Source organism: Anolis sagrei, chromosome 3 (assembly GCF_037176765.1).
Source record: "Anolis sagrei isolate rAnoSag1 chromosome 3, rAnoSag1.mat, whole genome shotgun sequence".
Taxonomy (NCBI): Eukaryota; Metazoa; Chordata; class Lepidosauria; order Squamata; family Dactyloidae; genus Anolis; species Anolis sagrei.
The window spans coordinates 355,362-372,262 of record NC_090023.1 but is presented as its reverse complement, the minus strand read 5'-3'; the positions used below and the strand labels follow the sequence as shown (position 1 = coordinate 372,262).

General features: G+C 48.6%; 1 protein-coding gene across 1 annotated transcript; it reads left to right on the top strand.

The window, feature by feature from the left end:
- Positions 1–2,568: 2,568 nt before the first annotated feature.
- LOC132772370 (zinc finger protein 420-like) lies at positions 2,569–11,686 on the top strand. Its single transcript, XM_067466344.1, has 2 exons — positions 2,569–2,675; positions 7,691–11,686. Exon 2 carries the CDS (start codon positions 7,916–7,918, stop codon positions 9,539–9,541), a length of 1,626 nt encoding a protein of 541 aa, XP_067322445.1. The 5' UTR covers positions 2,569–2,675; positions 7,691–7,915; the 3' UTR covers positions 9,542–11,686.
- Positions 11,687–16,901: the final 5,215 nt, after the last annotated feature.

Below are 16,901 nucleotides of genomic sequence, written 5' to 3'. Positions count from 1 at the left end.
AGAAGGAGAGGCGGTCCCTAAGATACGATGGACCCTGGCTGTAAAGAATTTTAAAGGTCAGAACTAACATCTTATATAGACCACGGTACTCAGTCGGAAGCCAATGCAAATGCCGCAACATGGGTGTTCTATGGCATTTCATGGGCGTTCTTGTGAGTAGCCTGGCTGCCGCATTCTGAACAATATGGAGCTTTGGGGTCGTAGACATCGGAAGGCCCACATACAGCGCGTTGCAGTAGTCCAGCCTAGACGTGACCGTGGCATGGATGACCGTTGCCAGAGCCTCGTCAGATAGGGAGGGTGCCAATTGCCTCGCTTGTTGTAGATGGAAAAAGGCCTGTTTGCTGGCAGCAGCCACCTGAGCTTCCATCGTCAGCTACGAATCCAGGACGACACCTAAGCTCTTCACAGTGGTCGATGGAGAGAGGGTGGCACCATTTTAATTCACTGGATCAAATTTGGCACAAGTACTCGATAATGCCCAAATTTGAACACTGGGGGGTTGTGGGGGGGAATTGAATTTGTTATTTGGGAGTTGTAGTTGCTGGGATTTGGCTTCAAACTACAAGAGAGGAGATTCCACCTGAACATGAGGAAGGACTTCCTGACTGTGAGAGCCGTTCAGCAGTGGAACTCTCTGCCTTCCCCGGAGGGAGTGTGGTGGAGGCTCCTTCTTTGGAAGCTTTGAAACAGAGGCTGGATGGCCATCTGTCAGGGGTGATTTGAATGCAATGTTCCTGCTTCTTGGCAGAATGGGGTTGGACTGGATGATGGCCCAGGAGGTCTCTTCCAACTCTAGGATGAACTTGCTGACTGTGAGAGCCGTTCAGCAGTGGAACTCTCTGCCTTCCCCGGAGGGAGAGTGGTGGAGGCTCCTTCTTTGGAAGCTTTTAAGCAGAGGCTGGATGGCCATCTGTCAGGGGTGATTTGAATGCAATATTCCTGCTTCTTGGCAGAATGGGGTTGGACTGGATGATGGCCCAGGAGGTCTCTTCCAACTCTAGGATGAACTTGCTGACTGTGAGAGCCGTTCAGCAGTGGAACTCTCTGCCCTGGAGAGGGAGTGTGGTGAAGGCTCCTGCTTTGGAGGCATTTAAACAGAGGCTAGATGGCCATCTGTCAGGGGTGCTTTGAATGCAATGTTCCTGCTTCTTGGCAGAATGGGGTTGGACTGGAGGATGGCCCAGGAGGTCTCTTCCAACTCTTGGATTCTAGGATTCTATGAAAGTCGAACATAAGAATGCACAAGATAAAATGATAAAACCCTGGATGAGATAGGAATAGAAAAAGTGCATTTGTAAAGGAGGAGCCAAGAAGGAGGATAGTGTCTAGATCGAAGGAAGTCATGCTCCCCATGCTCTATTCCGCTTTGGTTAGACCACTTTACCTGGAATCACATTGTGTCCAATTCTGGGCACCACAATTCAAGAGAGAGATTGACTCTAAGCTGGAATGTGTCCAGAGGAGGGCGGCTAAAATGATCAAGGGTCTGGAGAACAAGCCCTATGAGGAGCGGCTTAAAGAGCTAGGCATGTTTAGCCTGAAGAGGAGAAGGCTGAGAGGAGACATGATGATAGCCATGTATCAATATGTGAGAGGAAGCCACAGGGAGGAGGGAGCAGATCAAGGGCCTGGAGAACAAGCCCTATGAGGAGCGGTTTAAGGAGCTGGGCATGTTTAGCCTGAAGAAGAGAAGGCTGGGAGGAGATATGATGATAGCCATGGATAAATAGGTGAGAGGAAGTCACAGGGAGGAGGGAGCAGATCAAGGGCCTGGAGAACAATCCCTATGAGGAGCGGCTTAAGGAGCTGGGCGTGTTTAGCCTGAAGAAGAGAAGGCTGAGAGGAGATATGATGAGAGCCATGTATGAATATGTGAGAGGAAGCCACAGGGAGGAGGGAGCAGATCCAGGGTCTGGAGAACAAGCCCTATGAGGAGCGGCTTAGGGAACTGGGCATGTTTAGCCTGGAGAAGAGAAGGCTGAGAGGAGACATGATAGCCATGTATAAATATGTGAGAGGAAGCCACAGGGAGTAGGAGGAGGGAGCAAGCTTCCTTTCGGCTTCCCTGGAGAGAGACTAGGACGCAATGGAGGAATGGCTTCAAACTACAAGAGAGGAGATTCCATCTGAACATGAGGAAGAACTTCCTGACGGTGAGAGCCGTTCAGCAGTGGAACTCTCTGCCTTCCCCGGAGGGAATGTGGTGGAGGCTCTTTCTTTGGAAGCTTTGAAGCAGAGGCTGGATGGCCATCTGTCGGGGGTGATTTGAGTGCAATATCCCTGCTTCTTGGCAGAATGGGGCTGGGCTGGGCCTTTGGGCCTTCCACCCCCAGAAACTTCGGCTGCCTGGGCCCATGGGGTGGGGGGCGGTCCTGAGGGGGGTGCAGTCTCAGGGGGGCGAGGGAGGGAGGGAGGGCCCTCCCGCCCCCTCTCTCCCCCCTCTCTCCCCCTCACGCGAAGCCCCGCCGCCGCCTCTCTTGAGGCCGCCTGCCCGCATCCGCCATGTTTGGGCCGGGCGGAAGTCCAGCGAGAGGGCCTCTGCTGCGTCCTAGAGAGGCGGGGAAAGGCTCGTGTGAGGCGCTTCCCTCTGAGCTCACTTCCGGAGGAGGCGGCGGGCCAAAACAATGCCTTCATGGCGGCGGGGAAGAGAGGGCTGAGAGGAGAAGGAAAGAGTAAGCGTAAGATGTCTTGTCGAAGGCTTTCATGGCTGGAATCAGTAGGCTCTTGTGGGTTTTTTCGGCCTATAGGGCCATGTTCTAGAGGCATTCTCTCCTGACGTTTCGCCTGCATCTATGGCAAGCATCCTCAGAGGTTGTGAGGTCTGTTGGAAATAGGAAAATTGGGTTTATATATCTGTGGAATGGCCGGGGTGGGGCAAAGAGCTCTTCTCTGCTGGAGCTAGGTGGGAATGTTTCAGCTGATCACCTTCATTAGCATTTGAAGGCCTGCCTGAGCCTGGGGGAATCTTTTGTTGAGAGGTGTTAAGATGTGCCTGGTTGTTTCCTCTCTGCTGTTTTGCTGTTGTGATTCTAGAGTTTTTTAAATGCCTCTAGAACATGGCCCAATAGCCCGAAAAAACCCACAAGAACCTCCCTAGTAAGGGTAAGAGTTAGGGCGCGGGCGGGGACAGAGTGTTGGGGCCCGGCTCCCCCCCCCGGATCTCCCCCTCCCTCCCCACCGCATTCCCCTTTCTTTGGGGGGCGGCCTCCCTCTTTCTGGGGCCGAGGCGCTTCCCTTTCCTCTTCTTCTTCGGGGAGGGAAGGAGAGGCCTCCTCGTTCAGGAGGCCAGAGAAGGCGGCTTCTTCTTCGGAGGGAGGGAAGGAGGGAGGGGGAGGGGCCTGGGCTCCAGCCAAGTCCCCCCCCCCCCAAGTGAGACGCCAGGCGGAGGAGAGTGGACCCGGCCGAAGAGGCGTCCATGGTGGACGAAAAGCAGCAAGCAGCTCAGGCCTCGGGAGGGAGAGGCAGGAGCTGCCTTGCGGGCCGGGGAGGGGCCTCTTCCCCCTTCCCTCCCTGGGGGTCTCTGTAAGTCCAGCTCCCACGGGAACGAGAGACAGGGCCTTCTCTGTGGTGGCCCCTCGGCTTTGGAACACCCTCCCTATAGAGGTACGATCAGCCTCCTCGCTGATGGTGTTTCGGAAGAGACTGAAGACATGGATGTTTAAACAAGCATTCGGTTAATCCGTTGCAACGAATTTTGATGACTAAAGGCTGGTAATCATGGACGACGAATTTTGGATTGTGATTTTAGTTACGAGATGCATGGGATTATTATTGGTGGCCCAATAATTTGTATTGTATATGTGTTTCATGTTTTAAATTGAATACTGTTTTTAATTGTTTTTAACTTTTTAGTTGTTGTAAACCGCAATGAGTCACCGACTTAGGCTGAGATATTAGCGGTATACAAGCGCATAAATAAATAAATAAATAAATACTTCAGGGAGTTGGAGTCCAAAACTCCAGGGGAGGGACCCACAGGTGGAGAACCCCAGGCCCAAGGAATGGCAGGAACTGGGGGGAGCCCTCCATCTCTCTCGGGGTGTATTACTTTTGTTAATATGGATGATTTATTGTTGCATTGAAGGTTTGCCTTTTATGTCTGGAATCCGTTTTATGTCTGGAGTCCCTTTGGGGAGAGAGAGAGCGGAGGATAAATAAAGTTGTTGTTTGTTTGTTTATTTATTTATTTATTTGGGGTTCTTTTACCCCGCCCTTCTCACCCCGAAGGGGACTCAGGGCAGCTTACAGAAGCAAAGGCACAATTCGATGCCTGCAGCACAGAACAATCAAGACACAAAATTACATCACTTCACAATTCACACTAATTCATGCATTATATCAATAAAATCAATAAAACCAATACAAACAGCTGAAAACAGCTCCTGTGATCTGCTTGCTGCCTTTCAAAGCCACCTTCTATGTGCTGAGTCAGGTTCAGCACTTGCGATGTGCAGCTTTTGCCTTTCCTGAAGCCAGCTTGCTGTGGGATCAGACATGGGTCTAGTTTTTCCATAATTCTATGCAAAATAAGTCTCTCTAGAACTTTGTAGAGGTGGCACATCAGGGAGATTGGTCTGTAGCTTTTTGGGTCATTACGGTCTTTGCCTGGCTTCAAGATGGCAATGACTCTTGCTTTCCTCCACATTTTGGGGATCTGACAGGATGCAGTGCAGTTGTCCATCAGCTCCAGCAGCCAGCGCCTTGCTTTGGGACCAAAGTTCTTGATTTGTTCCATCCGTAGATCATCCAGGCCAGCTGCTTTGCCATTCTTACATTTGTTGAGAGCCATGTCCAATTCAGTAGATGTAAAAGGTTCATGGAAGTTGTTGTTCTCAATCTCTGGTTGTCTGGCTATTGGTTTCTTTCCTACTTTGGTGGCAAAGTTGGGTTTCCCGTTCTTCAAGAGTGGGTGTGCTATCTGGTCTGCCTTTATGTTGGCATGGGTATTAGTTTGTGAGGGGTCATTGCTCAACCGTCTTAGCAACCTCCATGCCTTCTGGCTGCTCCTGCCCATGTCGACCTCTGTGATCAGCTTGATCCACTGTTCTTTCTTGGCTTCAGAGATGGAGGACACAATGCTCTGCGCTGCCTGAAGAAGGGTTTGCTCACTAAATGGGTCTTCGTTGTGGAGCCTGTAATAGTTTTCCAACAAGGCAGCTGTTTCAGGAGTAATGCCCTGGAGGTAGTGGGTTCTGCAGCCTCTTGGTATCGAGGACCGTGAGCAGGTTTTCACTATTTCGATGAAGTGCTCATATTCCTCAGGGATTGGCGCAGCCAATGTGATCATGTCATCTAACATGTCTGAGAATTTAGTACAATCTGCCCTTCTGAAGTTGAATCTTTGTTTAAATCGAGCTTCCTGAGGCTTTATTGTTGGGAACAGTTGGCATACTATAAGTCGGTGCTGTGTGTTTGGGATTGGTGGTCCCACTGATTTAGTGCATTGCTGTACAATGCTGTCGCTCACAAACGAAAGGTCTGGGTCATATCATGTACACAGATGATGTTCAACTGTATCACTCCTTCCCACCTTCTAAAGAAGCTTCAGGTTCTGAACCGGTGCCTGGCCGCTGTAACAGACTGGATGAGAGTGAACAAATTGAAATTGAACCCAGACAAGACAGAGGTCCTCCTGGTCAATCACAAGGCTGAACAGGGCATAGGGTTACAGCCTGTGCTGGATGGGGTCACACTCCCCTTGAAGGCGCAGGTTCGCAGCTTGAGAGTCCTCGTGGACTGTTGTAGTAGAGTCTGTTGGCAACACTGCAACTGGTAGTAAGGCTGTCAGAAGAGGGAAAAGGAATGCTCAAGAGTTAGATGAGGAATAACAGAGGAAGAGGATCCGGGAGATACTTATGTCACCCACGGATGAAGATTCCTTCAAAGGGTTTTCTCAGAGTGAAATGAGTGAGGAGGAGGAAGGAGATACAGTGGATGTGAATAGGGGAGCTATGAGGGTTACTCGGGAGCAGGGATCGGATGAGGAGCGACAGAGGAAGAAGATTCAGGATATACTTACTGCTCCCACAGAAGAGGAGGATTTAATGGGTTTCTCTGGGAGTGATGGGTTTGGGAGTGATGGGGATGAGGATGAATCACTGGATTGGACCAAGGTACAAGAGCTTCGGGATGTGTGTACTCAACCAACGTCCAGTGACACATTTGCGGAGTTTTCTGGTGGTGGGGATTGGCAATCGGGAGATACTGTGGAATCGTGGGGAGAGCTAAGTCTTGACAAGAGGTGGAAGAGTTGGAGGGATGGGCGTCGGCATTCAGGTGTGGAAGCTAAACCAGCTGTAAGTAATGATGATGCGGTGAAGGGCAGCTCATCATTGGATGATGAGTTGTAAGATAAAAGTAGGCACTGAAATGGAAGAACTTTGCAGTAGGCAAAGTGTTGGTTTCGTGCCTTGGGTCTTGTCGCTGCCGCTTTTGTGTTGGGCTTGGGTCCTGGATCTGCAGGTTGCTGTTTATCTTCGTGTTACAACTCGGCTTGGATTCTCGTGAGTGCGGATTTCCCCTTCCTTGACTTTTACTTTTGACGACTGCTTTTGATGACGATGCTGCCTTGTGGACTTTGGAACCTCGCAACTTTGGACTTGGCTTTCTTGGACTCCGGCTCTTTGTTTGATCGTCCTTCATTTGCTGTGTGTTTTTGCGGGATTTTGGAAGTACTTCAGTTTAATCCGGATTTTTCCCAGATAATCCGGATTATTGCTTTAGTTTGCTTTTTGAGCTGAAAATTGCTGCTACTTTTGAGTTTTGGCCAGAGACACTGAAGCAAGTGTCTCTGAGTCTCTTTTGCTTTGTATTAATAAACTATTCTTTTGGACATACTCCTGAGTCTGGCTCTTTAAGACGTCTGGGTTCCGACATGGACTCATCGCTCAGCTTGGAACCCTGGGTCTCGGCGGTGGCCAGGGGAGCTTTCGCACAATTAAAACTTGTGCGCCATTTGCGCCAGTATCTTGGGAAATCTGACTTGGCCACGGTGGTCCACGCTCTTTTCAAAATGTCTATTGACGTTTCCTTAAGTTATAGTTCCTTAAGTTAAGTATCCTTGAAGGGACTGACTTGACTCTGAAGGAGCTGGGGGTGGTGACGGCGGACAGGGAGCTCTGGTGTGAGCTGGTCCATGAGGTCATGAAGAGTTGGACGTTGGACATGAGTCTAAAATTGGATGCACAGGAAATGGTCCTGAGATCCCTTGTTGCCTGAAAGGGGACCCAGAAATTCATGAACTAATCAATAAAGGAATCATTGTGTCTCTTAATATTGACATAAGCTGGTAATTCATGGGAACCCATTAATCAGAGTGAATGACACCCCGTCTATGGTCGTTCTGACTCTCTGCCTTATGTTTCTTTAGGGTCATGTTTAGGGTCAAGCCAATGAAATCACTGTGGCTCTTTAGTATTGGACGAAGGTCCCTTTTTTCTTCCATCCATCATTCATTATTTTCATCCCCTCCTCCCATCTTTTCTTCTTTCCTTCTGAATCCATCCCTTATTGTTTATAACTCGAGGTTAGCCTTTGCTCGTTTCTGTGTCTGAACGCGAGACCCTTCATGCCTCCAGTTCTTGGTATTTCCGTTTTCAACATGAGCCATGAAGGGAAAAGAGGATAGTATTGGAAATAAAGGAGGTTTGCAGCTTCTTGTTTAATTTTCTGCTTCTTTCTCGAACAGGGAAATGAAGACCCCATGAAGTCACCTCCGGCATGATGAGAAAACATCAGCATCTAGTGGATATTTCGGAGTTTGGAAACCAAAGTGCAATAATGAAAGAAATCCCATCGGAAGACGAAGAAACCCTCTCGAGGTGCTGATTTTGTGAAACTCACTTTCGATCAGAAAGAAAAAGGGAAGACTCAAGTGTCCATATTGCAATTAATTGTATACATAACTGTCATCATGGAGAAGAAACCCCATACATGTCTTGAGTGTGGAAAGAGCTTCACTCAGGGTGGAAGTCTGCGCTCACATCAAAGGATTCACAGTGGGGAGAAACCCTATAAATGCCAGGAATGTGGACAGAGCTTTACTGAGAGTGGACACTTACGTAAACATCAAAGGATTCACACTGGAGAGAAACCCTATAAATGCCCAGAGTGCGGAATGTGCTTCAGTCATAGTTCAATTCTGAAGAATCATAAAAGGATTCACACTGGAGAGAAACCCTTTAAATGCCCAGAGTGTGGAAAGAGCTTCACTCATAGTTCAGGTTTGTATAATCATCAAAGGATTCACACTGGAGAGAAACCCTATACATGCTTGGAGTGTGGACACAGTTTCGCTAAGAGTACAAGTCTACTTTCGCATCAAATGACTCACACTGGGGACAAACCCTTTAAATGCCTAGAATGTGGTCAGTGCTTTACTAGGAGTGGAAATCTACGTTCACATCAAAGGACTCACACTGGAGAGAAACCCTATACATGCCCAGAATGTGGAAAGTGCTTCAATCATAGTTCAAGTCTGCATAAACATCAAAGGATTCACAGTGGGGAGAAACCCTATACATGCCTGGAGTGTGGACAAAGCTTCGCTCAGACTTCAACTCTACATTCACATGAAAGGACTCACACTGGGGAGAAACCCTATAAATGCCTGGAGTGTGGACAGAGCTTCATTCAGAAAGGAGCTCTACATTCACATCAAAGGACTCACACTGGGGAGAAACCCTATCAATGCCTGGAATGCGGAGAGAGCTTCACCGAAAGTGGAACTCTATGTTCACATCAAAAGACACACATTGAGGAGAAACCCTTTAAATGCCCAGAGAGCGAAAAGAGCTTCCCTCATAGTTCAAGTGTGCATAAACATCAAAGAATTGACAGTGGGGAGAAACCCTATAAATGCCTGGAGTGTGGACAAAACTTCACTCAGATTTCAACTCTGCATTCACATGAAAGGACTCACACTGGGGAGAAACCCTATAAATGCATGGAATGCGGAGAGAACTTCACTGAGAGTGGAGATCTACTAAGACATCAGCGGACTCACGCTGGGGAGAAACATGATAAATGCCTGGAATGTGGACAGAGCTTCATTGAAAATGCAACTCTATGTTCACATCAAAGGACTCACATTGAGGAGAAACCCTTTAAATGCCCAGAGTGCAAAAAGAGCTTCACTCATAGTTCAAGTCTGTATAATCATCAAAAGATTCACACTGGGGAGAAACCCTATACATGCCTGGAGTGTGGTCAGAGCTTCACTAAGAGTTCAAGTCTACTTTCGCATCAAAGGACTCACACTGGGGAGAAACCCTTTAAATGCCTAGAATGTGGACAGAGATTCACTGAGAGTGGAGCTCTGCGTTCACATGAAAGGACTCACACTGGGGTAAAACCCTATAAATGCCAAGAGTGTGGACAGACCTTCGCTCGGACTGGAAATCTACGTAGACATCAAAGAACTCACACTGGGGAGAAACCCTATAAATGCCCAGAATGTGGAAAGTTCTTCAGTCATAGTTCAAGTCTGCATAAACATCAAAGGATTCACACTGGGGGGAAACCCTATTCATGCCCGTAGTGTGGGCAGAGCTTCATTCGGAAACCCAATCTACCTACTGGGAGAAACCTTATAAAGGCCCGGAGTGTAGAAAGACTTTCAGTTCTAGTGCAAATCTATGTTCACATCATAGGACTCACACTGGGGAGAAGTTTTATAAATACCTGGAGTGTGGACAGACCTTCACTCAGAGTAGACACCTATGCAAACAAGAAAGGACTCACACTGGAGCAAAACCCTATTCATGCCCTTAGTGTGGACAGAGCTTCACTCAGAATCCCAAGCTACATATACATCAAAGGATGCAAACTGGAAGAAACCTTATAAATGACTGCAGTGTAGAAAGACTACAGTTCTAGTGCAAATCTACATTCACATCAGAGGACTCACACTGCGGAGAAACCCTATAAATGCCAGGAGTGTGGGGAGACTTTCACTAGAAGTGGGGATCTAAAGAGACATCAGAAGACTCACTGGGGAATAAACCCTATAAATGCCAGGAGTGTGGACAGAGCTTTGCTCATAGTGAAAGTCTATGTTCACATGAAAGAACTCACATTGGAGCAGAACCCTATTCATGCCCTTACTGTGGACAAAGCTTCACTCAGAAACCCAATCTACATACTGGTAGTAAAATACATCAAAGGAAGCAAACTGGGAAATAACTTATAAATGCCTACAGTGTAGAAAGACTTTCAGTTCTATTGCAAATCCATGTTCACATCACAGGACTCACACTGGGGAAAAGGCTTATAAATACCTGGAGTGTGGACAGAGTTTCACTCAGAGGGGAAATCTACATTCACATCAAAGGACTCACGCTGAGGAAAAACCCTACAAATGTCTGGAGTGTGGAAATGCCTGGAGTGATGACAAAGCTTCACTGAAAGTCTACGTTCACACCACAGGACTCACTCTGGGGAAAAATCATCTACATTCATGGAAGGAATATGTTTCTTAAGAATTCTGGATGGTTTCTAGAAAGAAAATGTGAAAGACTGCTAAAATATGTGATACTTGCAGCACGAATGCTATATCCTCAGAGATGGAAGGAAGAAGTTGTCCCAAGTCAAGTGAACTGACTGATGAAGATGTGCAAAGTGACAGATACCAAGGAACTCATGCTGTTGATTTAGGAGAAAAAATTGGTCATTGTCAAGAAACATTGGGATTTTAATTTCACTCTTTCCTGACCACATGAGGCCTCCCTTCTCTTCGGAGGGGCCGAGGGGGGACTCTGGCCTCATGAGTGGCGCCCTGGCCTTTGGGAGGAAGGAAACTCCGCATTCCAGATAGACAAAGGGAGGAAACGGAGATCAGTTGTTCTCTAAAATTGTGGTGTGTTTCCATGCTCAATGTCCTTGGACTGTGATGCAGCTGTGTCCATTCCTCTCCATTTCCTGCATCTAGAAACCCACTGAGGAAGGAGGGAGGCTTTGAAGGGGGCCTTTGGGAGGAGAGAGGGAAGGGCCCCAAAGGAGGCTTTTGTTGGGAGAGGTCTCCTCCTGGGGGCGGGGACAGGGGAGGGAGGGAGGAGCCTGCCTTCTATGAACCATCTTGGAGTTTAAGATCATCTGGGGAGGCCCTGCTCTTGGTCCCGCCTCCTTCGCAGGTGCAATTGGCAGGGACGAGAGGCAGGGCCTTCTCAGTGGCGGCCCCTCAACTTGTTCGGGTGGGGGGGAGTTCTATTGGTCAAGAGGTCCCCATTGATGTAATGATGGGAAGGGGGAGATATGGGAAAGGGAGATTTAATCAACCAATTAGGCTAATACGTGAGAGAACTTTAAAAATTCCAAAACATTCTCCTGACATGGTAAATCTGAGTACTCAGGATGGCAGTCCCTCTAGATTAAGGGTGGTGCTGCTGAACGCCAGGTCTGTCAATTGAAAGACAACAACCATCCAGGATTTAATCCTGGATGAAAAGGCAGACCTGGCGTGGATAACGGAGACCTGGTTGGATGAAGCAGGAGGGGTTAATCTCACCCAGCTGTCCTCCAGGCTACTCCGTGCAGCATCAGTCAAGTGACGGTCTGGATGAGGGCGAACAAATTGAAATTGAATCCAGACAAGACAGAGGTCCTCCTGGTTAGTCGTAAGGCCGAACAGGGTATAGGGTTACACCTGTGTTGGATGGGGTCACACTCCCCCTGAAGAGACAGGTTCACAGCTTGGGTGTGATCCTGGACTCATCGCTGAGCCTGGAACCTCAGGTTTTGGCGGTGACCAGGGGAGCATTTGCACAGCTAAAACTTGTGCGCCAACTGCGCCCGTACCATGGGAAGTCTGACTTGGCCACGGTAGTCCACACTCTGGTTACATCCCGTCTAGACTACTGCAACGCTCTCTACGTGGGGTTGCCTTTGAAGACGGCTCGGAAGCTCGAGCTAGTCCAACGCCTGGGAGCCATGATACTAACAGGAGCGGAGCGCAGGGAGCATACCACTCCTCTGCTGCACCAGCTCCACTGGCTGCTGATTTGCTACCGGGCTCAATTCAAAGTGCTGGCGTTGGCCTTTAAAGCCCTAAACGGTTCTGGCCCAACCTACCTATCTGAACGTATCTCTGCCTATCAGCCCGCCAGGACCCTAAGATCTTCTGGGGAGGCCCTGCTCTCTATCCCGCCTGCTTCACAGGTGCGGCTGGCGGGGACGAGAGACAGGGCCTTTTCTGTGGTGGCCCCCCGGCTGTGGAACACCCTTCCTATGGAGGTAAGATCAGCCCCCTCGCTAATGGTGTTCCGAAGAAGATTAAAAATTTGGATGTTTGAACGGGCATTCGGTTAAACAGTGCAATGAAGGTGATGATTACAGGAATGGAAATTTGGACGACAGATTGGATCACGACTCTAGTGATGAGATGCATTGTGTTGTCTATTGTTGTGTCAATATTGTATATTATGCTTTTATGGTTTTAAATTGTATATCGTTGATTGATTCTTATCCTTGTTGAGTCGCCTGTTGGGCTGAGAAACTGCGGTATACAAGTAAAGTAAATAAATAAGTAAATCTGGGGGGTGGGGAGGCGGAGTTGCAGTAGACTATAAAGAGACCATTTCCCTGATCAGGTGCCCCATTCCGCAGTCAACCTTATTTGAATGTGTCCACCTGAGTTTAGGAGACCGGGGCAGATTAGGGATTCTGTTAGTGTACCAACCACCCCGCTGCACAACAGTTTCCTTACCTGAATTAGCAGGGGTAGTCTCAATCCTGGCATTGGAATCCCACCAGCTCATTGTGTTGGGGGACTTCCTCTGTTGTGCCAGCTCCACTGGCTGCTGGTTTGCTACCGGGCACAATTCCAAGAGCTGGCTTTAACCTATAAAGCCCTCAACGATTTTGGCCCAACTTACCTGTCCGAACGCATCTCCCCCTATGAACCAGCTAGGGTGTTAAGATCGTCTTGGGAGGCCCTGCTCTTGGTCCCACCTGTGTCACAAGTATGTTTGGTGGGGATGAGAGACAGGGCCTTCTCAGTGGTGGCCCCTCAGCTGTGGAATGCCCTTCCTACAGATATTAGATTGGCCCCCTCCCTGTTGACAAGTGAAGACCTGGTTGTTCGAGCAGGCATTTGAATAGGCAGGGTAATGAACAGAGTGATGAGACTGGATCTTGATTTTTAACTATGAGATGTTTTATTGATTTATATTGACTCTTTATTATGATACTGTTTTAATTGTTTTTAACTGTTTTATGGTGTTTTTGAGCATTGAAGATTCTCCAGGGAGACCCTGCTTTCTGTCTCGCTATTGTCACAGGCACGATTGGTGGGGACGAGAGACAGGGCCTTCTCGGGGATGGCCCCCCGGCTATGAAACTCTCTTCCTGGTGAGATCAGCTCAGCCTCCTCCCTCCTGTCCTTCAGAAGGATGGTCAAAACTTGGCTGTGGGGCCAAGTTCCCAGGACAGTGCAATAAAGCAGCAAAAGGAAAGATGACCAGGCTGATTAGATTTGACATGGATGACTAGGATGGTTCTAAATGGTGTATTGTCATATTTTGATCGATGTTTTTAATGTTTAGGTATGCGTATATGAATTCTTGTCCCGGCATTGACTGCCATGTATATGCTGTGCTCTGCCCTGAGTCCCCTGAGTCGGGGTGAGAAGAAGGGCGGAATATCAATATTTTAAATATATAAATAAATACATAAATATTCCTGCCTGGCCAAAGGCAGTCAGACAATGGCCCCAAGGGGTCTTTACCAGCTAGATGATTCTGTGGTTTGGGAGGGCAGTGGTCAAGCAGCTTTGCCCTCTCATTCCTGCCTGAGGCTTCCCAATGGGGCCAGCCCACACGTTCCCTTGCGTCCTCCCCTCTCCCCTCCGTACCGTGAGGTCTTTCTGTATTTTGTTGTCAGAGCAGACAGCTTCTCCTCCCGGCCATCCAGGGTGGTGCTGGCCTCGTGGTGACGTATCTTGGGAAGCCAGACTTGGCCACGGTGGTCCACGCTCTCGTTACATCTAAGATAGACGACTGCAACACACTCTAGATGGGGTTTATTTAATTATTTCATATACTACCCCGCCCTTCTCAACCCTCGAGGGGGGACTCAGGGCAGCTTACAAAAAGGCACAATTCGATGCCTACACAATAATACAATAAACGTATAAAAACAGCAGTTAAACAGTTATAACAATTAAAACAACAATATATAACACAGTCAATAAGCCAATCTCATGCACAGCGTTCGCCAACTCGGATTCCATTCATAGAATCATAGAATCAAAGAGTTGGAAGAGACCTCATGGGCCATCATCCAGTCCAACCCCATTCTGCCAAGAAGCAGGAATGTTGCATTCAAATCACCCCTGACAGATGGCCACCCAGCCTCTGCTTAAAAGCTTCCAAAGAAAGAGCCTCCACCACACTCCCTCCGGGGCAGAGAGTTCCACTGCTGAACGGCTCTCACAGTCAGGAAGTTCTTTCTAATGTTCAGCTGGAATCTCCTCTCTTGTAGTTTGAAGCCATGGCTCCATTGCATCCTAGTCTCCAAGGAAGCAGAAAGGAAGCTTGCTCCCTCCTCCTCCTCCCTGTGGCTTCCTCTCACATATTTATACATGGCTCTCATCATATCCCCTCTCCGCCTTCTCTTCTTCAGGCTAAACATGCCCAGTTCCCTAAGCCGCTCCTCATAGGGCTTGTTCTCCAGACCCTTGATCATTTTAGTCGCCCTCCTCTGGACACATTCCAGCTTGTCAATATCTCTCTTGAATTGTGGTGCCCAGAATTGGACACAATATTCCAGATGTGGTCTAACCAAAGCAGAATAGAGGGGTAGCGTTCTTCGTTCCACATTGTCTATTCCTATCCGTCGTCGCAGTCCTTTATTTATCTGCCAGATTGCCCAAACGCCTTGTCCCACATCCATGTTTTTAATTTCCTTCTAAAGGAAAGGAGAGATGTCACTGATCTAATTTCCCCGGGGAGTGAGTTCCATAGGTGAGGGGCCACCACTGAGAAGGCCCTGCTCCTCGTCCCCGCCAATCTCACTTGTGATAGAGGCGGGGTCGAGAGCAGGGCCTCCCCAGATGATCTTAGGCTCCGAGGTGGGACGTAGAGGGAGATCCGTTTGGACAGATACGCTGGGCCGGAACCATATAGGGTTTTGTAGGTCAAGACCAGCACTTTGAATTGTGCTCAGAACTGGATCGGCAGCCAGTGGAGTTGACATAACAGAGGGGTGGTATGCTCCCTGTATGATGCTCCGGTGAGTAATCTAGCCGTTGCCCGTTGGACTAATTGAAGTTTCCCAACAGTCTTCAAAGGCAACCCCACGTAGAGAGCCTTGCAGTAATCTATTCGGGATATAACAAGAGCGTGGACCACTGTGGCCAGATCCGGCTTCCCAAGGTATGGGTGCAGCTGGCGCACAAGTTTTAATTGTGCAAAAGCTCTCCCGGCCACCGCCGAGACCTCGGGTTCCAAGCTCAGCGATGAGTCCAGGATCTCTCCCAAGCTGCAAACCTGCGCCTTCAGGGGGAGTGGGACCCCGTCCAGCACAGGCTGTAACCCTATGCCCTGTTCGGCCTTACGACTGACCAGGAGGACCTCTGTCTTGTCTGGATTCAGTTTCAATGTGTTAGCTCTCATCCAGTCCGACTCAGCCGCCAAGCACCGGTTCAAGGTCTGGACAGCCTCCTTGGTGACAGGTGAGAAGGGTTGCATTTGAAGACTGCTCAGAAGCTTCAAATAGTCCACCAAGAGGCAGCCAGGTTAATAACTGGGATGAGATACAGGGAGCACACCACTCCCATGTTACGCCAGCTCCACTGGCTGCCAGCTTGCTACCGGGCACAGTTCAAAGTGCTGGCTTTGACCTATAAAGCCCTAAACGGCCCCGGCCCAGTTTACCTGTCCGAACGCATCTCTCCCTATGTCCCATCGCGGAGATTAAGATCCTCCAGGGAATCCCTGCTTTCCATCCCGCCATTGTCACAGGCGTGTTTGGCGGAGATGAGAGACAGGGCCTTCTCGGTGATGCCCCCCGGCTATGAAACTCTCTTCCTGGTGAGATCAGATGGGCCTCCTCCCTCCTGTCCTTCAGAAGGATGGTCAAAACTTGGCTGTGAGACCAAGCTTTCAGGACAGGGCAATGAAGCAGCAAAAGGAAAGCTTTCATGGCCGGAATCACTGGGTTGTTGTAGGTTTTTCCGGGCTATGTGGCCATGTTCTAGAAGCATTCTCTCCTGACGTTTCGCCTGCATCTATGGCAGGCATCCTCAGAGGTAGTAGGTCTGTTGGAACTACCTCTGAGGATGCTTGCCATAGATGCAGGCGAAACGTCAGGAGAGAATGCCTCTAGAACAGGGGCCAGTTCACTGTCCCTCAGACTGTTGGAGGGCCGGACTATAGTTTACACGGGAATATTGTGAAACATTTGTTTTGTATATTGTGAAACATTGATTTCTAATTACAAATAAATGAAATTTTGGCTTCAAGCATGTCGTGGCATGGGTAACAGGTTCACTATAACAGCGGGAACCCATGAATATGTTTACTGGTCAGCCCATCGGCCAAACTCCCATGACCTCTTGTCATCATAGTTTGTGGCAGCCACACAAAGTTTCTGGAGGAGAACTACTACTTTCAAAGTAAGGGCCACACATTAAACAAAAAATAACACTTTCAAACCAGGAACAGACTTCTGTTCTACAATTTTATTATTATGTTTATTTATACACCACTTTTTGTCTCCACAAGGAGACTGTGGCCGCTTCCAGACACCCTATATCCCAGGATCTGATCCCAGGTTTTCTGCTTTAAACTGGATTTTATTTATTTATTTATTATTCAAACGTATATGCGGTCACTCCCCTGGGGCTCGGAGCAGCTTACAAAAATGGCTAAAATTTAACACAATTTTAAAACAATTTAAAATAA

Coding starts and splice junctions, on each gene's coding strand:
- LOC132772370 (XM_067466344.1), top strand. CDS start 7,916: ATGGAGAAGAAACCCCATACATGTCTTGAGTGTGGAAAGAGCTTCACT.